Source organism: Podarcis muralis, chromosome 10 (genome assembly GCF_964188315.1).
Source record: "Podarcis muralis chromosome 10, rPodMur119.hap1.1, whole genome shotgun sequence".
Lineage (NCBI taxonomy): Eukaryota > Metazoa > Chordata > Lepidosauria > Squamata > Lacertidae > Podarcis > Podarcis muralis.
The window spans coordinates 9,088,407-9,111,143 of NC_135664.1; the positions used below are offsets into that span (position 1 = coordinate 9,088,407).

Here is a 22,737-nt window from a genome sequence, read left to right on the forward strand (position 1 = left end):
CTGCTGAGTTAACAGAAAAGAAAGAAAGCTCTTTGCCATTATGAACATATTTTTCTCAAGCACTTTTGTTTATATACTGGAAATGTTTCAGCTACGTGAAAACTATAGTGTGCTTATGACAACAGATGTCAGGATAATTTATATTTTTGTCATTTATCCTCTTGAGTTCTGTACAAAAATCCTTTCACTTACAGAAAAATAATTCATGCTAATAACAAATGTTTGCTAAAAATTTTATTGTCAGTGGCAAGATTGTAGATTCTGAAACCTATTAATTGTTATGGAGAAGTGGTTTATGAGGTTATACTTTTATTGCCTGGAGTTTGATCCTTCTCTTCTGAAACATTAATGAACAACTCACATTTCCCCCCTCTACTGGTAGCTGGAAATATTACAGGGTCTCTTTTTCCTAAGGATGGATTTTTTTTTAAGAGTTGAAAGTGGTTTGGAAGAGTCCCGCAGTTGCTTCAGATGCAATAGACATTATAGCTTTTTGAAACAATGCAAAAACTTATTTACCCAGAGGCAAGAGTGGGTCACATGTGCAAACTGTAAAAATTATTTTAAATGTAAACCTTCAGCTTAATATATGGCTCTAGCTTAGGACTCCGGTTAATGAGGATAATAGCTTCTTTATTCTAGTTTATCATCTAGTGAATGCTGTCTGTAATTCTCTGGGAGCAGGCGAAAGCATAGAGGCAGTTGTATTCTTTTCCCTGCCTCCATTTCACTGTCTCTTCTTCTGCAGAGATTTCTAAAACTTGCTTTCCTAAAGAGGATTTTGATGGGCCCACATTTGCTGTTCTAGTTTTCCTCTCTTTTTGCCCTGCGTTGCTGGGAGCATGGCTTAAATAGGGAGAGGCAGTTTGTTGGTCTTTAAAAACACGTCACTCTCTTTGCAGCCTCACCGGTCTTCTTTCTTCACCACAGGACAACATGACAGATAACAGAATGATATCGGAGTCATCTCAGCTAAATGAGTTTGAAACCCTTACTGCTAAGTTTCATTTTGTGGATTTGGCAGGGTCCGAACGATTGAAGCGCACAGGGGCCACTGGGGAGAGAGCAAAAGAAGGCATTTCCATCAATTGCGGACTAGTAAGTACTACCTTGACAGCATTTTGATCCTCCTCGTTTCCTAAAATCATTACATACCACCTTTCATTACATAAGAAATACCAAGGCAGTTCACCAGGCAGTAAGAAGGAGCGTCTCCATCCCCATCGTTCTGCCCGGACACTGAGGTCCAGCACTGAGGGCCTTCTGGTGGTTCCCTCGCTGCGAGAAGCCAAGTTACAGGGAACCAGGCAGAGGGCCTTCTCGGTAGTGGCACCTGTCCTGTGGAACGCCCTCCCATCAGATGTCAAGGAAATAAACAACTACAGTGGTACCTCGGGTTACATACGCTTCAGGTTACAGACTCCACTAACCCAGAAATATTACCTCGGGTTAAGAACTTTGCTTCAGGATGAGAACAGAAATCGTGCAGCAGCGGTGCACTGGCAGCAGGAGGCCCCATTAGCTAAAGTGGTGCTTCAGGTTAAGAACAGTTTCAGGTTAAGAACGGACCTCCGGAACGAATTAAGTACTTAACCCGAGGTACCACTGTATCTGACTTTTAGAAGACACCTGAAGGCAGCCCTGTTTAGGGAAGTTTTGAATGTGTGGCATTTTAATGCATTTTTAATCTTTGTTGGAAGCCACCCAGAGTGGCTGGGGAAACCCAGCTGGATGGGCAGGGTAGAAATAAATTATTATTATTATTATTATTATTATTATTATTATTATTATTATTATTATTATTATTATTTATTGTTGTTAAGACAATGGGGGGGGGGAATACAACAATAAAATCCATAATGGCAAAACAGGAGTTAAAATAGCAATATCATTTACAGCAGGCAGAAATGCCAGGAACTGAAATTAATGGTCAGGAAATACCCAGGTAAAATAGGTACATTTTTAATGGAAGAGCCCCAGAGTTAGTGCCAACCTGTTTTCCAAAGGGAGCAAATTCAACATGGTAGGCACCAGCGAGGAGAAATTCCTTCTCTGTACCACAGTGAGATAGATGTCTGCAAGCCATGTCATGTTTAATAGGGCCTCCCCCAGCTGTTTATGGCTTCATAAGCCAATACTAAAACCTTAGAAGCATCCCTGAGGCAGAAATATACACAGGACCAAGGATTGCAGCGCTTGGATCACATTCTTGCCAATTATTTCAAAGCTATGTGGGGGGTGTAACTAGTCAACTGTTGACTAGTTTTTAATGTTTGTCCCACTTTTTAATGTTTGCCCCACTGTTTGCATTCTACCATCACGCCATTACAAATGGACAGCTCTTTAAATGTGCCACGGGACTCTTCATTTAGTTGTTGCAGTTTAGCCCGGCCGTCATGTCCCTATAATTGAGATAGTTGATGAAACAGGAATTGCTTCCCTACAGTATAATAGCTGTACTGCAATATAGAAGAGAAGAAGAGGAGTTTGGATTTGATATCCCGCTTTATCACTACCCTAAGAAGTCTCAAAGCGGCTAACATTCTCCTTTCCCTTCCTCCCCCACAACAAACACTCTGTGAGGTGAGTGGGGCTGAGAGACTTCAGAGAAGTGTGACTAGCCCAAGGTCACCCATCAGCTGCATGTGGAGGAACGGGGAAGCGAACCCAGTTCACCAGATTACAAGTCTACTGCTCTTAACCACTACACCACACCTGGGCTATAAACACTGCATTCCCATAAACGTTGACTTTGACTTGCTATTGGAGCTAGCGAAATTACACTGTCTGACATTGGAGCAAAAAATGTTGATATTAAATTATACTTGGGGTTTTTTTGGGGGGGGAGAGTGTTGTTGCTGCTTTTTTGTTTTACAAAACTAAGCCTGAAAGACATTCAGAGCCAACTCTGTACTGGGGAAAATGGTTCTGTACATAATTACCTTGCCTGGGATGCAAAGATGGACCATTCCATTTGCAGGAGAGAACTGCGTGAAGCTTTGCTGGCAGTTTCCCTTGCATCAAGTCTTGTGACTAAATGGGCAACTCATTTCAAAAATAGAACAGTGGCTTGCGTCTTTGACAGTGAAAGCTACCGCAGTGGAAAAGGACAAAGTATAGTTCTGCTGACTGCACTGTTCTCTCCCTCACATTTTCTGACTCTGCACAATGCTGCTGATTCTGATTGTGTCAATACTTGTGTGTGTTTTTGGGTGGTGCTATTTTTGGGGGGCAGAATTTTATTAAAACAAATGTTGCATATTTTATAGCTGGCGTTGGGCAACGTAATAAGTGCACTGGGAGATAAGAGCAAGAGGGTCACTCACGTACCATACAGAGATTCAAAATTAACACGACTGTTGCAAGACTCCCTTGGAGGAAACAGGTACAAGCAATTTTTTTTATTTAAAACCATGTTTGAAAGAGATGTCACAAGAACTTTGATTAATTTGCTGTTGATGGAACTAAAGTGTACAGTGGTGCCTCGCAAGACGAAATTAATTCGTTCCGCGAGTTTTGTCTTGCGATTTTTTTCGTCTTGCGAAGCACGGTGTCGGGAAAGTTTTGGAAAAGCTTCAAAACTCACCAAAGTCTTTAAAAACCTCAGAAAAGGCTACCACACCGCGTTCTATGAGTTGCTCCTCGAAGTCAAGTCGCAACTGTATTAACGGTGTTAAGAAAAAGGAAACAAACTTGCAAGATGTTTCCGTCTTGCGAAGCAAGCCCATAGGGAAAATCGTCTTGCGAAGCAGCTCAAAAAACAAAAAACCCTTTCGTCTAGCGAGTGTTTTGTCTTGCGAGGCATTCGTCTTGCGAGGTACCACTGTATTAGAATACAATAAAATAAGAACCTCTCTCTCTCTCTCTCTCTCTCTCTCTCTCTCTCTCTCTCGCTTTCGTATAGCTGAGCTGAATTAATAGAATCGGTTTTTCTGCCTCAGCAGAGAAAACACGGTAGCACAATTCATCTTTTCGGTCTGGGTTGCCTGGAGAATGATGCAGCCCCATAAATAAAAGAGGAAATCACCACTTACCCCTTTTAAAATCCAGCAGCACGGACAGACTCACAAGGGAAAACAAACTAATGTAGAGCACAAGTAAATGATCTGTTTAAAGGAATACTTACTCTGAACCCTTTTAGAGAGACATTAATGCTGTTAAGCCTCATATGGATGAAAGCTTAAGGGAGTGGTTTTCCAGTAAAGGCTTCAAAAACAAGGCCATTTAGAAGTCAAGAGTTTCCTTGGATTTGTTGTGCTGTAGAACTCTTGCAACTTAATGAGAGAATGTGCAGTTGAGAATCCTCAACTCGGCCAGTTTATTAAAGAGTTAGTAAGCTTTGCCACAGGAATAGCATGGGAATTCTCCTGTGGGAATACCTACTGTATACTTTCCCCCTTAATTTTGATCCCATCCTCCCATTACATCCTCCTGCAACTTCCAGATTCTTTACCATCTTGGTTGCCCTCCTCTGCACCAGCTTGTCAATGGTCTTCTTAAATTGTGGTGCCCTGAACTGGACATAGTAATCCAGGTGTGGTCTGACCAAGGCAGAACAGAGCAGGACTCTTCACTCCCCTTAATAGGGACACTAGACTGCTGTTGATGCAGCCATGCCCCTTCTGATACTGTACAATAATCTTACAGTTGTGCAGTAATAACAATTAGGGATGCATTGCAACATTCAGTGCAGATCTGTGTGTTGCCTTTCAGCTAGATCCGCTGTTTTCTGTGCACATACATGGGCAAACGATTTGTAGTATCTTCTTTCAGATAGTGTTTTCCATTAGCTTCCATTGGACGTAACAGAACTTGCAAACCATTATCTTGAAACTGAAGCTCCCTTGTGTTTTCACCGTTCTTAATTGCTTAGTTTTGGAGCATATAGTGGCTTAAAAGCTCCCCTTTCATGCTCATTGGGTCACTCTCGGATTTGCAGACGAGGGGCCCTGCTGCAGAAATATTAACAGGTCCCCACTATCGCTACACACCACTGATTGTACAAGCAGCCTCCTGCCTGGTCAATCTTTGGCTCCAACCCAATGGCTCCAGTGAAGTGAAACTATGCACATGCTTGTGATTTCTTATTTTTCCGCTGTAGCCACTGAAAGAGCAAGCTGCTTTTGAAAGATAGCTGTTCAGTTCAGCAGTGCAAGTGTCTTTGGCGGACATGAAAATAAGTACATTGCTGTGCTAAACCTTATTCATGCATCTAAATCTGCTGATTATTGACCACATTCTATTGGTATACACTGCAAAGAAGCCTAATCTAAAATAACCCTCAGACGTACTTACTGTATTCAGAATACAAATAAGCATTGACGTTATAGAAGCCTATTTGATTATTATTTTTTAGAATATAAATGCAGAGTGAAAGTATTTAAAGTAAAGGCAAGAAGGCAGTCTCCGTTTCAGAGACTGTAACTTGCAATAAGACAAATTCGTGGTGTTGTGTAATAATACAGATGGGTAACAATTTTTTATTCATTCCTTAGTTAAGCTATAGTATATTTTTGCTGGAGAGGAGGGTGGAGGATGTTGGGAAAGGTCACAACTTACTATTCAGTGATAGCGACAAAATGAATTGCAGTGTAAGCAAAAAATAAAAACCAGAGAGACATAATAGCAGGGGCGGGACGGCGGCAGGGGGACTAGAACAAACAAAAGATCCTGTGGAAAAGTATTGGTGACTAATTCCACAAGGCGGCATTTCCACGCATAATTATGCACTTTCATTTGCACGCTTTGTAATCTGCTACTAAAATCGGAGAGCATTTTAATGGTCAGCACTTCTGATTATGTACAAAACGACATAATATTATGCTTGTGTTTTGTTCTCAGCCCAGTTAACGTTCTAAGAGTTAACCTACTGCTGCCCATATGGTGTTTTGCTAAGTACCGTATTTTTTGCTCTATAAGACTCACTTTTTCCCTCCTAAAAAGTAAGGGGAAATGTGTGTGTGTCTTATGGAGCGAATGCAGGCTGCGCAGCTATCACAGAAGCCAGAACAGCAAGAGGGATTGCTGCTTTCACTACGCAGTGATCGCTCTTGCTGTTCTGGCTTCTGAGATTCAGAATAATTTTTTTCTTGTTTTCCTCCTCCAAAAACTAGGTGCTTCTTGTGGTCTGGTACGTCTTATAGAGCGAAAAATACGGGTATATTCACTTCATTGCTTGGAGCTTCTTGCAGATATGCCTGTGTTTAAAATATTTTGATAGGATCAGATAAGTGTGCAGGCCTTCAGAGTAGTGTTACAAGATACAGCTATACTTCCAGCAGCTTCTATAAAGAAACAAAAATAGGTCAGTTTTGGTCTTCTGCCCGAGATGAAATTCATCAGCTGATACACTCGTGATTTTCATTTTGTTTTGTGCAGCTATGTTCACCATTGTGCCTTGTTAAAATGCTGCGAGCTGCAACTTTCATTTATTTATTCATTTAGAAAGAACTCCCCCCCCCCTGTTCCAGCCAGATGGACGGGGTATAAATAATAAATTATTATTGTTATTATTAATATTATTATTATTAGTTAGGTGCAAATAATTTCTGGATACATTTCACATACCTTTGGTTGGGAACAATAAAAACAGTTTTGCTTGGTTTTAAAGCTCTGATGAAACATGTTAGTGCATTTATCATCTTTTGTTTATATGTAGCAGTGGCACACAGCACTGCCCTTGCTGTTTTGCTTCCGCTGATAAAACCTGGACTGTTTTTAACCTGCAGCCAAACCGTCATGATCGCCTGCGTAAGCCCCTCAGATAGAGATTTCATGGAAACCTTGAACACTTTGAAGTATGCCAACCGGGCACGAAATATCAAGAACAAGGTGATGGTTAATCAGGACAGGGCTAGCCAGCAGATTAATGCTCTGCGGAGCGAGATCACTCGGCTCCAGATGGAACTCATGGAGTATAAAACGGTAATACTCATTATAATGTTTTCCTCAGTAGTCCTTGGCAGTTACATTAAACCATTTTGCATGTCCAGGTTTGTTCCTCCTCTCCACCTCCCTCCATGGTAAAGAGAGGCATGTGTTCCTCATATAATTGATTTTTTTAAATTAAAAAACACCCCCATATGCTTCAGAGTGGAACAAGTGGGTACTTGGTTGACACCAACAAAGTTTAGTTTACATTCTGGAAACTCCAATGTTTCCTCTAAGCCAGATAAGCTAATTCATATCAGTTTCTGCTAGCTCCAGACACCTAAGTAGTCATTTCCTGACAGACAGAGCTTGTGACTTTTTCCAGCTATGGGTCCACACTGTCCTTTCTGCTCTTGGCAAAAGCCTGATTAAAAATATCAGGTTTGCAGGGATATGCTTCGCAAGCCAGTGAAATAAGAACGACACAGGGGAGAGAGTGAATCCTGCTGTATGCTATTATTAATTTGTCTCTGAAAATCATAAATCAGGCATGGCCAAACTTGGCCCTCCAGATGTTTTGGGACTACAGTTCCCATCAACCCTGACCACTGGTCCTGTTAGCTAGGGATGATGGGAGTTGTAGTCCCAAAACATCTGGAGGGCCAAGTTTGGCCATGCCTGTCATGAATGATCTGGCACTCCCACCACATATGTAATATACAGTGGAACCTCGGGTTACAAACACTTAGGGTTACAGACTCTGCTAACCCGGAAGTAGTACTTTGGGTTAAGAACTTTACCTCAGGATGAGAACAGAAATCACGTGGTGGCACCGCGGCAGCAGCGGGAGGCCCCATTAGCTAAAGTGGTACTTCAGGTTAAGAACAGTTTCAGGTTAAGAACGGACCTCCAGAACGAATTAAGTTTATAACCAGAGGTACCACTGTATGTGCATTTGTGGCACATTTGAAACCAGTGAACCTCTGGGTAGATTTTATGTAACCTGGCCAGAATTAAGGACCAGAGTAGTAACAGTTTATACTAAACCTCGCTTGCTGATAAACTTATTGGAGACCTTCTCACAGAGCCCCGAATCTTGACTCATTTCTGCTCAGAAATGCTAAAATCCAGGACTTGTGTCTGATGTAGTGCTTTAATCAGTGTAAGGATTCACTTTTTGCTCACTCTCTCCTTCCCCCCTTTCCTTCTAAATCTGTTCCAGTGGTTCCCCAACCTCTGCAGCAGACTTGGGGATGGAGGGCACAAACACAAATCCTTGCACTAACGGGTTTCTTTTTCACCCTGCTTTAGCCATCAAGTCATTTTACTTAGATCCATCAACAATGTGTAATTTGTGGTTGTCTTTATCATCCGTTAGGGCAAAAGGATTATTGATGAGGAAGGTATGGAAAGCGTCAATGACATGTTTCATGAAAATGCCATGCTGCAAACAGAAAACAACAACCTCCGAGTCAGGATAAAGGCAATGCAAGAGACTATTGATGCACTGAGAGCCCGAATCACACAGCTTGTGAGCGATCAGGCCAACCAGGTCCTTGCCAGAGCAGGTACTGTGTACTCTTCTCACTGAAAAATGTTGTATGTATCATACTCTGTCTACAAAGGCTCTTGGCCATTGTTCAACTCCTTGTTTCACAAGTATAGGGGCTTCCTCAAGTTAGTAATGCACAGAGGCAGAGGGAGTGCAGACTTCAGGTTTGTGAGATCTACTAGGTTGGGTTGTGTGTGTGTGTGTGTGTGTGTGTGTTTTACTGGAACCCAAAGGTTTGCCAACTAAAACTAGGTGTGAAAGACATTCAGCTACAATTAAAGAACAGGGCATGCCTAAGCACAATTTGAACTACGAAATTTATTTTCACTACCAGTATTGAACTAAGAACAAAACATACGTATGCATGTATTTCATTATATATTACACACACACACACACACACACACACACACTAATTGATTTTATAGCTGCAAACTGCTTAGAAGCTGTTTTGGCATATAAACGGCATAAACAAGTAAACAAAAACAAAAAAACTCACACAAAAGTCTTCATTTCAGCAGCCTAATTTAGATGTAAAATGTTGCTTTGTTTGTTACTATTGTTAATCAAGAGAGAATTGGAAACCCTTTCCAATCTATTGCAAGTTGCCCAGAGATCCCCAGTGGATCCCTATCTATATTCTGCCCATTCCCAAACATAGATAATTTGAGTAAAACTGAACTGTTCCCCTCCCCCCCCCAGTACATTCTGCGAACTAACCCTTTCTTGTACACATTCAGTAATAATGTTAATCATAATTTATTATTTCTACCCCGCCCATCTGGCTGGGTTTCCCCAGCTACTCTGGGCGCCTTCCAACAGAAGGTTAAAAATACATTAAAACACCAGTCATTAAAAACTTCCTTAAACAGGGCTGCCTTCAGATGTCTTCTAAATGTCAGATAGTTGTTTATTTCTTTGACATCTGATGGGTGGGCACCACTACCAAGAAGGCCCTCTGCCTGATTCCCTGTAACTTACCACTGATTTGTCTATATAAATCCATATTTCCTGTCCCAATACATTTTGGGAGTGAAGATCTACATCAGGCACAAGGGGAGAGTGCAGCGACAGAAACAGTAGGCAATGCATTCCTTGGAAGCTGGTTCTGCTGCCCCTGTGGATTGTGCCACCTGAGGCGTCATCTCACTTTGCCTCATGGGTGGGCCAGTCCTCCCTTGCCAAACTGCCTGTGGACATTTAATTTCCCCTCCTGAATATTAAATGCTGGTCCCCATGCAATCCTGATAACAACATTTTGTGTCTGTCTGCCATTCTAATAAACACACTCTAATATTGGTTGTTGTCTTTTTAAAGGAGAAGGTAATGAAGAAATCAGCAACATGATTCATAACTACATCAAGGAAATTGAGGATCTCAGGTATTATTCATTTGACATCTTTTGTGATTTTGTCTTGCTTGTGTTTCCCCCCTAGAATGTATAATCTATGCGTAGCTCTATCAGTCTATGTGCTTAAAATGTATTGTCTATATGTGTAACCTGGTAGGACTCTTGTTAGTGGTTCAGCACACACCATGGCTCTAAAAAGCATTGTTCTTCATCCCAAGGTTATTTCTAATGACCCTGAACAGCAGTTGTCCAATAATTAAATAGCTGACTTTCTAGAAAGTATAATTAGAACAGAACATTATCAGTTCCTGTATTTGAGCTGCATTAAATTGCATTCACATAGCTCTGTGAGCATTTTCCACCGGATCTTCGGTTAATCTGTATTTGGTATCAGAGTGGGACACACCAAAGGACCCCCCCCTTTTTTTTGCCTTATTCTTATCGCTAGTGAGTGTATGACCTTGCTTGGAAATGTTAGACCATGATTTAGCAATCTGTGACTGTAGCTGCTCATGTGCTCATACGTCCCCTTTCCTCATTTAGTATGGCCTCAAGGAGAAGGATAGAAGCTTTTGATTCCATTTTTAGCTAACCACAGTTAGCGCTGAGTTCAAACCTAGACAAACTGTGGTTAGTTGACTATTGGTTTACTGGACTGAGAAAATTTCAAATCAAGATTTATGACATCGGCTTGTTTCAGTAGCCTTCAGCTAAGACTGAGAACCATATTTGAGCATTATATCTGAACCAGATCACATGCACCCGTAAATGTATTCCCTTATTGCCCACTGTGAATCTAATGAAAGCTGTTGGTAGAGCACGAGACTCTTAATCTCAGGGTTGTGGGTTGGATCCCCACGTTGGGCAAAAGATTTCTGCATTGCAAGGGATTAGATTAGATAATATTTGTGGTTCCTTCCAACTCTACAATTCTATGATTCTATAAAATAAGCTTATTAGTCTTTAAGTTGTGTTGCTGCGGCTGTAATACATTGGCAAGAAAGTACATTGGTACAAGGTGCTTAAACATCACATGTGAAAACATCTGGTGTTAATACAATATTGCTTACATGTGGCACCCCAGGAACCCATTTTAATAGAGTGGTACCTCAGGTTACATATGCTTCAGGTTACATACGCTTCAGGTTACAGACTCCGCTAACCCGGAAATAGTACCTCGGGTTAAGAACTTTGCTTCAGGATGAGAACAGAAATTGTGCTTTGGCAGCACGGCTGCAGCGGGAGGCCCCATTAACTAAAGTGGTACCTCAGGTTAAGAACAGTTTCAGGTTAAGAACGGACCTCCGGAACGAATTAAGTACTTAACCTGAGGTACCACTGTATTTTTATTTTATTTTTAAAAAATGTTTGTGTGAAGCAGTTTGCTAGAACCTTGACTATTCTTTTAGAAAAATATTTAACAAAAACGTATACTGACATTTTCCGTTTCCGCTTTCGTTTATGTTCTGTGCCCAGGGCAAAACTACTGGAAAGTGAGGCAGTGAATGAAAACCTTCGGCGCAACTTGTCGAGAGCCTCAACGAGGTCCACGTACTTTGGTGGCCCCTCTGCGTTTTCTGCTTCGATGCTTCCCTCCGATAAAGAGACAATCGAGATTATTGACTTAGCGAAAAAAGACTTGGAAAAACTGAAGAAAAAAGAAAAGAAGAAGAAGAAGAGGTACCATTTAAAACTACGTTTGCAAAGAATGCTGTCTGTTTTAACCAGGGAACAGTTAATTGTGAGATGAAGAAAAGTCCTCCTTTGCAATAACTGCCACATAAATCCTGCACACACTTAGCCAAGTCTTCATCTCTACAGTCTGCAGCTATGGCCTGGTTTGCATGTAATGTTGAACCATGGTTAACACTACATACGCTAGCTAAAATGAGTCTGAGCATAGCGTTGGGCTTGTTTGCTCCCATCTCCCCTTCTTCTCCCATGCAGCTGGGAGAATGACTTTTCTAGTGTTTAGTTTCACTTCAAAGAAGAAGAAGAGGAAGAAGAGTTTGGATTTGATATCCCGCCTTTCACTCCCTTTAAGGAGTCTCAAAGCGGCTAACATTCTCCTTTCCCTTCCTCCCCTACAACAAACACTCTGTGAGGTGAGTGGGGCTGAGAGACTTCAAAGAAGTGTGACTAGCCCAAGGTCACCCAGCAGCTGCATGCGGAGGAGCAGGGAAGCGAACCCGGTTCCCCAGATTACGAGACTACCGCTCTTAACCACTACACCACACTGGCTCTCTGGCGTGTTATGTACAAACCCATGATGGTTTGAAGCAAACCCTGGTTAACGTCTAAACAAGATAACATCAGACCATGGGTTGTGAAACTGGCTTGTTAAACTAAGCAGAGTTCATTTTAAACTACAACCTTTTGTTCATACATTACAATAAGCTAGGATTCTTTGAAGTGAAACTAAGTGCAACGAAGTTTTTCTGCCAGCTGAGAAGGGAATGTGCAAACCTGAAGCTTTTGTCAGGCTCATTCTCTTTTGCGCATGTAGTTCCAAATCATGGTTTAGTGTTGCATGTGAACTAGCTCAGTGGATTATGTACATATTCTTACTTGGAAGAGAATACTGAGCTAAGAATGTTTTGGAAGCTCCAGTTAAAAATAAAAGTTCTACTAGGTATAGTGTAGTTGCTTAATTTGAAAGACACATATAGCAGCCATTGAGATTTACATTGGTTATTGTTAAAATGGCTTGTTTTTCTTTCTTCATATGCCTGACTTGCAACATCACTGCATTTCCATACTCCCTTTGATTTCCCACTTAACTTCTAATCCTCCCAAATCTTCCATCAACCACTAGATTATTTTAGGCTGTGTTAATAAGTAGAACAAGTAACAAGTAACTATAAGCAGTTCCCCTACAGGTAGACAGTTGTCCTTCATTTCCTATTTAATGACACATTGTGTTTTATCTATGTGCAACAATCTTACAGTGAAACAAATACATCAGTCAGAGCAAACACATTCATTTTCTGTTTGATGAGTGTATTCTGCTTGCTAACTGGCTGGTTTTTTTGTTGGCTAAATATAAAATATAACAGCTGGTTGCTGTGGAAGTAGCAGCCTAAGATGAAGACCTTATTGAGAGGTCTTCCCTCAAATATGGTGATTATCTCTAGGAGGTATCCTAAACTGGGTCATTAGTCTCTCTATGTGTCTTGGCCATTTTCTTCTATAGCCAGGAAACAGATCTAAACTCCAGAACTTCATTTGACTTAGTTTTACATGACTGAAGATAAGCCATTTAAACCTGCTTTTCGTTTAATTCATAATCATTATCAACCTTTGATTGAAACTCCTCAGTGTCTTTAATTTCCCCCTGCCCCTTATAATGGTAACTGAGGAAAGAAAAGATAGACTTGGTTAGTTTTCAGTTAAATCCTAATTCTCAGGTCAAGTTCACAGGACGTGACAACTCTGCATAAGTGTATAAGGATAACTGAACTAGGAAGTTGTGTCAGAAAAGCACAATTTACTTGTAGCCCAGTTTTGTATTTTAGTATTGTGACCGCGTCTCTGAGATACAGAGCAAAATCATTGTGCCTGTCACCTTATCGCTGAACTTTGATGTATGGCTGCAGTTTCAGGCTTCCCCTTGGAGAAACATAGATGTCCTTGGAAGCTTATCAGGTTTTTCCCCCAGTAATAAGATTTGCATGATCTGAAAAGGCCTCTTGTTCACCACAAACACTATGTTCCTAAAACATGTTGTGGTGCTGATACCTGTTGGAACTCTGTAAGGTCCAACAAATTTCTCAGTTGCCTCGCTCACAATTTCATTTCCCAGAAGGTGGAAGAAGCAGCAAGGGGGTTATCTGTCTTGGATCTGGTCCTCACCAACAGGGAGGAACTGATTGGCAAAGTGAAAGTACAGGGAACCTTGGGTGCAAGTGATCATGGTTTTTTTGAGTTTCGTTATACAGAAGCAAGGGAAAATGGAGTGTAGTCGGACGTGCGCTCTGGACTTTAATGAGGCTGCTTTCAAAAAATCCAATGGTCAGAGAAAAAGAGGTGGACAGACAAACCACAAAAGCACTGTGGTCAAGGCTGGGGTGGCATGCAAGGAAAGGTTTGCAATGCAGAGGAAAACCAATTTACTTCCCTAATGGTTTGGAGCGGGGAACCTCCGGCCTTCAGGCCAATCTTGGACTGCCAGAGAGTCATTTCCCTCAAAACATAGCCACCTGTCAGTCAGCAGGGAACAGGTGCTCACAGCCAAAGCAGTAAGTGGGGGTGAAAACCTGCTCAGTTTGGCTGCGTCCCAATTGTGGTCTACAGAAGTAGTCTACAGAATGCAGGGTTCTTTCTCCATCATCTGATGGGCAGGAAGTGGGGAGAAGGAAGTGCTTTGCTAGTCATACACTTGGCACTTCTTAAAAGTGATGAGCGCAGAACTGGCAACGCCGCTTGTTCTGCAGTTCCCAACACCCAGCTGTCAGTCATGTGATTGATAGGTGAGTTGTCAACGTTGGCAGAGATTGAAAAGGTTGCCTAGGCTTACTGTCATCTGGACGTGCATTTCTGCAGTATTTGTACTCTTCTTTTTCCTAAGGTCGTTTGTTGTAGTTTCTTTTTGGACTACAATTCCCATCATCCCTTGCCACTGGTCTTGCTAGTCAGGGATGATGGGAGTTGTAGTCCAAAAACAGCTGGAGGCCCAAGGTTGGGAAACACTGGTCTAGAGAGCAATGGAAATAATCAAAATAAAATAATAATTTAGTATTTATACCCCGCCCATCTCGCTGGGTTTCCCCAGCCACTCTGGGTGGCTTCCAACAAAATATTAAAATACAGTAGTCCTTCAGATATTAAAAGCTTCCCTAAACAGGGCTACCTTCAGATGTCTCCTAAAAGTCTGGTAGTTGTTTTTTCCTTTGACATCTGGTGGGAGGGTGTTCCACAGGGCGGGCGCCACTCCCGAGAAGGCCCTCTGCCTGGTTCCCTGTAACTTCGCTTCTCGCAGTGAGGGAACCGCCAGAAGGCCCTCAGAGCTGGATCTCAGCAGAACGATGGGAGTGGAGAGGCTTCTTCAGGTATACTGGACTGAGGCTGTTTAGGGCTTTAAAGGTCAGCACCAACACTTTGAATTGTGCTCGGAAACAGTTTTAGCAACCTGCTTTTAAAAATATTTAGCCAGAAATAAGAGGTATTTTACACTGCAAGTTAAAATGATACGGTAAATGCTTAGAGCTTAATGAGTTTTGGAAGATTCTTCCAAAATACCTATATCTTTCTCAGCTAAGGTATTAAAAAATTCCGCATTGTTATCATTAGCTACTGCATATTCCATTATATTCTCCATTTCAAATTGGCCTATAATTTCAGTACCATATTAAGATTTCAGCAGTCTCAAACTTAATCATGCACATAGGTCTCCGCTGCTAAGGTGCTTACATCTAATACAGAAGAATTTCTCCTTTTCATTTCTTCTGGGATGTGTTTTTCATTTTTCTAACAAGCACTAATGGTCATATAATGAATTCTAAAAAAAATTATCTCAGCATTATAACGATGTAAAGAGTTGGGGGTTTTCAGAATGCATGGTGGAGTAAGTTTTTAAAGTGTGTGTGTTTCAAAATCTTAGAGCTCAATTCTCATAATATGGTAGTCATCCATTCTCACAATGTGGTTTAAAGACAGCACTTCCTGAAACTGAAAACATGTGTAACCTGTCCATTAACTAAATTTTCCTGCAGAAGGAAATGTCCAGTTTGCAAACCGTTATAACCGCCCGCCCAATATGATAAAATTGTCCTTTTTTAAAAAACAACAACAACCCAAACAAAAACACCAAACAAAATAAAAAAATTCCTTCCAGTAGCACCTTAAAGACCAACTAAGTTAGTTCTTGGTATGAGCTTTCGTGTGCATGCACACTTCTTCAGATACCAAGTGTGCATGCACACGAAAGCTCATACCAAGAACTAACTTAGTTGGTCTTTAAGGTGCTACTGGAAGGAATTTTTTTGTTTCGACTATGGCAGACCAACACGGCTACCTATCTGTAACCAAACAAAATAGCTATATATATATATATATATATATATATATATATATATATATATATATATATGCAGGTTTTGGTGTCCTCGGGTGTCTTCCCGTGTAAAAGTTGGGGTGTCTAGGCGACGTTTCGACGAGGTCTCACTCGTCATCTTCAGGCTGGTGCTTTCGGCTTCTTGTTACTGGAACAGAGCTCTGTTCCAGTAACAAGAAGCCGAAAGCACCAGCCTGAAGATGACGAGTGAGACCTCGTCGAAACGTCGCCTAGACACCCCAACTTTTACACGGGAAGACACCCGAGGACACCAAAACCTGCATTCCTGTACCCGTGAAAATCTACGAAAGCATATATATATATATATATATATATATATATATATATATATATATGTCATTTAGTCTGCTGTTCTTCCAAAGAACTTTGAAAAAAACTCGCAGCTAAAGGACGTAGTTTCGCTACTAAAGCTGATGGTGTGCTTTCAGGAGGCAGTTGTGATAGGAGCAAACAAGCCAGCTTGTTTGGCAGTAAATGATGGCAGTAAATGGCTTCCTCCTATTGAAAATGCATGGATAGATGCATCACCCCTAGGAAGCCGGATTCCTGTGCAGCTTATGTTCATTTCAGTGGGACCTGCACAGGAAACCTTCCCTGTATGCAGGATCTGTTCTGTTTTCTATGAATTTTCCAGCTGTCGTTCCCTCTATATCCAATATCCAAGCTGTTAAGTTCTGCCTTCACCAACAGACAAGAGAAAGTTAGCAGCAGGCTTGGGAAAACCCGATTGTTTTCAGGAGTACAAAATAGGTTTAGGCCACAGAATGCTGAATGAATGTTTCCGGAGGGACTGAAAACAGTGGGGGACAGACAAGGTGCATGGAATGTAGCGTACGGAGTCCTGAAGAGGGAGGCCTCTGCGCTGCAACATCTTGTTGCAGGGTCCCATTTGTGACGAATGTATTGCGTTTTTACAACTTGTGATCTTTTGACAGTGTATTTTTCCTTTTCAAAGAAAAAAAAAAAGAAAATCATTTGAAATCCACAAGCTCATGTGTCATCTTTTCTTAATCTTCTTGTCGCTCTCGCTTTCCACTGTCTGGTTTGTCCTTCATTGGCTTGGCCCTTCCAATACTGCACCCTCCTGCTTTTGAAGGCTGCAGAAACTTGAGGAAAGCAGTCAAGAAGAAAGAAGGTTGGAATGTTTCACAGGTTTTTAATTAAACTGTCATTTTTTTTAAGCAAGCAAACAAACCACAAACTATGCCACATAGATCTAACCCTAGAATTTAATCACATGATTGTGGTTTTTATTTTTTATTGCAAGACTAATTCCCCTCCCTGTTATAGAGTGTGTGTTACACACACACACACACACACACACACGCACACTGCTAGCACATAAAACACTGACGCATATACCTCGGTTTAAAGTTAACCAGAGCAGTTTAAAGGGGCTGGGTGTAAACTAGAACCCATTTCAAAATACCTATTGTTGAGATCAATGCGTAATCTGGAGACAAATGCAATTGTTTCTATATTCAACCGATTTTCCTAACAGCGGCCTGATTCAATTGAAAAGTGGATCAGTAAACCACAGCATATGCAGTAACTCTAGAGTATAACTATTTTAACTTCATTAACAGCAAACAATTTTCAATCTGGCTCAGATTCAGTGAATTGGGTTGTGCCAAACTTTCTTTACATATCTACTTTAAGGCAAGGCTTCCTGCAGCATGTAAGGGAAGGACACTGATTGGCTTAGGTCCAGAGTGGCACTAATAATCCCACTGATAATTATAAATACTTATCAAGATGCAAAAGAAATATGAACGCAATTAAGATAATAGGCTATAACTTTTTATTTTTAAAAATTAATAAAACTACCAACAAAGAGAGAGGATTCCCAAGGATAGCACTTTGCCTCTTATACCTATGTAAAATCAGAATTGTAGAGTTGAAAAGGACCCCGATTTGTAGCCTAACTCCCTTCAATGCAGAAAATGCACATCTTCCGAAATACTTCATTTCTTTCCTAAACCTAGACCCAAACCTTCTTTCTTATACCTAAATGCTGCTGGTTTTTTGTTTTTTAAAAGTTCATAAGCAAAGGTTAATGGTAATCTAACCTTAAAATCTGCTCTGCTAAAATTATAATCTGTGTTCCATAGGCCTGTGCTTTGCTAGCTGTCAGTCGCTACTGACCGCGATGGCTGTGTTATATTTGTGCCCTTCGCCGAATACCAGATGGGGAGAGAGCTGTTCCACTCAAGTCCTGGTTGGTCGCTGTGTGGACATGATTCTGGATTTGATGAGCCTTTGTCCTGATCTTATCTGTCCCCTGCCAACAGTGGCCTTCAGAGATTCTTTTCCCTATTTTGCAATTTGAAATAGATGAAGAATAGGGTAAGAGGGTAGGATGATTGCTAGACATCCCAGGACCTTCAGTCCAAAATGTAAAAAAAAAAATTGAGAAGCCTTGGGGGAATAATATCTTAAGGATGAGTAGGGTGATGTCATTGGTGGAGTAACTGTTTGTCAAACCAGGATGAAATCAGACAAGCACATCAATTGTGCAAAACTAACTTATGGGGTGCGGGTGGCGCTGTGGTCTAAACCACAGAGCATAGGGCTTGCTGATCAGAAGGTCGGCAGTTCAAATCCGCGCGGCCGGGTGAGCTCCCGTTTCTTGGTCCCTGCTCCTGCCAACCTAGCAGTTCGAAAGCACCTCAAAGTGCAAGTAGATAAATAGGTACCACTCTGGTGGGAAGGTAAACGGCATTTCCGTGCGCTGCGCTGGTTCGCCAGAAGCAGTTTAGTCATGCTGGCCACATGACCCGGAAGCTGTCTGCAGACAAACGCCGGCTCCCTCAGCCATTAAAGCGAGATGAGCGCCGCAACCCCAGAGTCGTCCGCGACTGGACCTAATGGTCAGGGGTCCCTTTACCTTTACCTATGCCTACTGAGAAGTAAGTCCTATTGAATTCAGGATTGTGGATTTAGGATTAGGTTAGCCACAGTGTGTACTTTGGGAATAACTAGATTTGCAGTCAGTTTTGCAATCTAGCTTCAGGGGCGAAGGGAGTCATGATGGGATTGGGGCTTCCTGGAAAGCCAATCTTTTCCCAGGATGCATTAGGCATGGGATTTCTTGTAAAGTATTAATGATCTTGAGTATAGAGCGTGAGTCAGTTGTGAACTCACGTTTTACAAGAGCATTGATTCAAGAATTGCAAGGATGATCTTAACATACCAAGAAGCGGGCAGACCAAGATGACTATGTAGATTATTAATCCACCGTAGAGGGGAGAACATTGGAAGCATGTGAATAGGAGGAGAAAAGGCTATAAGCCACCTATTCATCTGTTTAGGTCTGGGAATCTAAAGGATAACAGCTGTGGCAGCAAAGCATCTCACTTGCCTTTTAGCACAGATGGGCTCCATGGAAACTGCCTGGAAAAAACTTCATACGGGATCTCCATGCAGCTAGTGTCACTTTTTAAAAAGATACTTGCCCCTCTTCCTCTTGTGCCACTAGAAATATTGGGAAAGAAGGTATTAAGAAAGGGTGGCTTTCAGCTGAGACCAAGAAAGGCTCAGTGCTTAGGTTTAGAATTTGATTGGCTGGTGACCTTGTTCTATCTGTTTGTTTTTCTCCATTGAATACATGAGCTTGCTCAATGTTGTAGATGTGTTTCTCGTCCTATAACAGCACCACTGGCTTATTTGCATCTTCTTTGCCCTTCGTTTTATGACCTCTGTTGTTTGCTGATCACATTTTTAGCTGTGCTTTACAATTATTTCCTCTTTACTACCCTATCGCATTAGATAAGTCTTGACAAAAAATTGTAATGTGTTAGATGTTATTTATTTACATTTCTTTTCGTCCACTCCTGGAGGCTCAAGATAGATAAAAAATAACATTATATATGTGTGGATGAATCTCCTTCTCCTCCTCCTCCTCCTCCTCCTCCTCCTCCTCCTCCTCCTCCTCCTCCTCCTCCTTCTTCATTGTTTTCAGTACTTAAATACTACTCAATGGCCACAGTTCTCAAGATGGTTTAGAAGCCAAAATAAATTAATACCACAGAACATGAAAATAAAATATAAAACAGAATACAAAGAACAACAGAACAAACCCATACTAAGACCAGTAGTGGAGAATATGATTAATATAACAGATCTTTTAAAAAAAATGTAAAAAAAAAATGTTTTAAGATTAAAAAGCCTGGGAAGATAACAGGCTTCTCCTTATTACTTTTATCATTATTGTTTTAAATTAAATTTATATCATATCCTTCCTTCTTCTCAAAGGAGCTTCGGGAGACAAACAAACAAACAAACAAACAATAAAAAACTTAAAAGATGGCACAGATGCAGACTAGGAAAGGTTTTTACTGCAAGGTTTGTAGCAGAGGAACTTTTTCAATAGGTGCCTCTCGTTTTATGGGGTACTCATAGAAGGACCTCTTAAGATAATCTTAGGGTCCTCATATGTGTGAAGAGGCAATCCTTCATGTGACCTAGGCCCAGGCTAGCACCGGCACTCTGAATTGGACCTGTAAACAGACTATAAGCCATAGCTTGTGACAAATGCGTGGTATAATATGCTTGCATTCACCAGTCAGTGTTAACTCTCTACTTTGTACCAGCTGGAAGTCAAAGGCACACTGCATATTATATGTTGCAAGTTAGAGATTATTGTAGTGTGGATAACTGTAATCAGGATATTTCTATCCAGAGAGTACAGGAGTGGAGAAGCTGTGGGCCACTTGTGTTTTCTTTGGTAGCCCATAGTTTGCCCCACTGCAGGGGAGTTTGTCACCCAGCATAGGACTGATGTTGGGTGATTGGCTCTGCCCACCTTTTAAAGTGGCCAAGAAAGGTTTGGGGGAGCCATCACACAAGCAGCATATCTAAGATCCATATGTGTGGGACAGCTAATTCTGAAGAATCCATAAATTGCCTGGGGCCCATTCCTCCATGATTAAGTGTTAAGTTGTGGGTGAACATATCAGACAATACAGCGATTCTTCAAACAGCTCTTGTTTATTCGCAGGCCAGAACAAAACTGAACTGAAGGGTTCAGTCAGCCTGCTTATATAGAGCTCCAGTACAACGTAACTGTAACAATTTTCTAAAACTATCCAATCACTGAACGTCACTTTCGATCCCTTATTTGCATAACTATCTACAGTATCCCCCTGCTGGCCCAGGGTGAGAACTTCAGTACATAACATTAAGGTTGCAATCCGAAACACACTTGCAAGGGACTGAGCCCTGTTGAACTCAGTGGGACTTATTTCTGGGTAAATGTAGCTAGGATTTTCTTGCATTTGTTACAAACACACACACACACACACACACACACACACACACACACACTTGCTAAACCTGCATTTCTTGGCATGCTGTTTTGATGTTCCTTCTGCTCCTTAAATTATCTCCGTGGGTAGTACATAATTATTTTATGTATAGGCCTGTGATTTTAGGGATATTTTTCTGGCTTCTGTGGTTCCAGCTTATATATTACACCCAGCTTAACTCTAAGCTGCTCTGGCATGCTGTAGACCAGCCTTTGCCAACCTGGTGGCTCCAGATATTTCGGACTACAACTGGCTGGGGCTGATGGGAGTTGTAGTCCAAAACATCAGGCGGGCACAAGGTTGGCAAAGGCTGGTTTTAGGCACTCTGCGGTTCTCCAGTGCCTTTCCGGTTGTCTGTCTGCAATGCTTTCCCTTTCCCCATTTGAACTTTACCATCCATTAACTTTTAGCTCCACTTCTGAATCTCCAGAATGCAACTTTATGCACGATGGGGGAAGCAGTTGTTGGGATCTTTATGGTTCTCCTTGCCATTTCAAACCATTTGATCTTGCAAGAAGCCATGAAGCTAAAATGTTGAATACTGTGATGCCCCCTCCTTTTCATATTCTCCTTTCAGTGAAGTACCAGGTTGTGGCTGGTGCTTTAGCCAGGTTGATGGTTTGAGGAGAGGGGAGATAACCCCTTCTTGTATTTTATGACCCCTTTTGTATTTCTTGTCATAGTACTGTTAAAGAGGAGAGCACAGACAATGAGCAGGAGAAGAGGGACGAAAAGGGCGCTTCTGAAAGAGAGAATAATGAACTGGAAGCAGTAAGTATTGTGATCTTGATATATTCTGTCAATATTTTTTTTTTTTTGCCTTTTCAAAAAAGTTTTATTGGTTTTCACAATATTATAAAAATCAAACAAACACACAAGACAAACAAACAAACCAAACATAGACCATAGCCTTATTGAAAATTACAGTTATTAACTTTGTTAAGTGACTTCCTCGCTTCCCCTTAGTTGAATTTCAATGCATGTCCTTTTAACGGTTTTCCAAATCCCAATTTTTATTAGATTTAACTTAAACATTAACATCCTTAAATCTTCACCTTATAGAATTAAACATATTACTTCATCACTTAACATAAATAAAATCCTAAGCCCATTAAGTATCTGCAAGCTATTTCCAGTTAATATATTCCGTCAATATTAATAAAACTCTGCAAAGATTGTTCCGAAGTAACAACAAATGAAACTGATTTGAAAAAATGTTACATGGAAAAAATACAAGAGAGAGACATTACACATACTTCTGTAAATCAAGATAATATATATATATTATCTTGATTTATAATATATATATATTAATAAAACTCTTGCACTGCCTCCCTGCCTTTTTATGATTCAGAAAGGCAAAACTTGAAACAACAGAGAGAGGACATAAGTAAACTTCATAAGTAAATAGTAATTAAAGCAAAGCACATGCAACTAATTCTGTCACAGTTAGTCTTATAATAGTTCTGTATTTCAGCAGAATATTTAGTTATGAACTGATTAAAGTTAAAATTGTGCTCTGTACTTAAAATAAGGAATTTGTGGAGCAATTCCATTTTTATCCTCTTTCTCCTTTTCTTACTTT

At 41.0% G+C, this 22,737-nt stretch overlaps 1 protein-coding gene across 10 annotated transcripts in view; it reads left to right on the forward strand.

Moving 5' to 3' along the window:
- Nucleotides 1-22,737, forward strand: part of KIF21A (kinesin family member 21A) — a 100,325-nt gene that overhangs the window by 38,541 nt on the left and 39,047 nt on the right. For 6 of the 10 annotated variants that reach the window (XM_028747701.2, XM_028747707.2, XM_028747702.2 and 3 more), the window contains exons 6-13: nucleotides 931-1,098; nucleotides 3,270-3,385; nucleotides 6,729-6,924; nucleotides 8,249-8,438; nucleotides 9,740-9,803; nucleotides 11,250-11,453; nucleotides 16,943-16,981; nucleotides 21,836-21,923. In XM_028747701.2, coding sequence (XP_028603534.2) covers nucleotides 931-1,098; nucleotides 3,270-3,385; nucleotides 6,729-6,924; nucleotides 8,249-8,438; nucleotides 9,740-9,803; nucleotides 11,250-11,453; nucleotides 16,943-16,981; nucleotides 21,836-21,923 — 1,065 coding nt within the window. The remainder of the gene's footprint in view (nucleotides 1-930; nucleotides 1,099-3,269; nucleotides 3,386-6,728; nucleotides 6,925-8,248; nucleotides 8,439-9,739; nucleotides 9,804-11,249; nucleotides 11,454-16,942; nucleotides 16,982-21,835; nucleotides 21,924-22,737) is intronic. The other 4 variants (XM_028747703.2, XM_028747705.2, XM_028747709.2 and 1 more) reach the window with 1 other exon arrangement.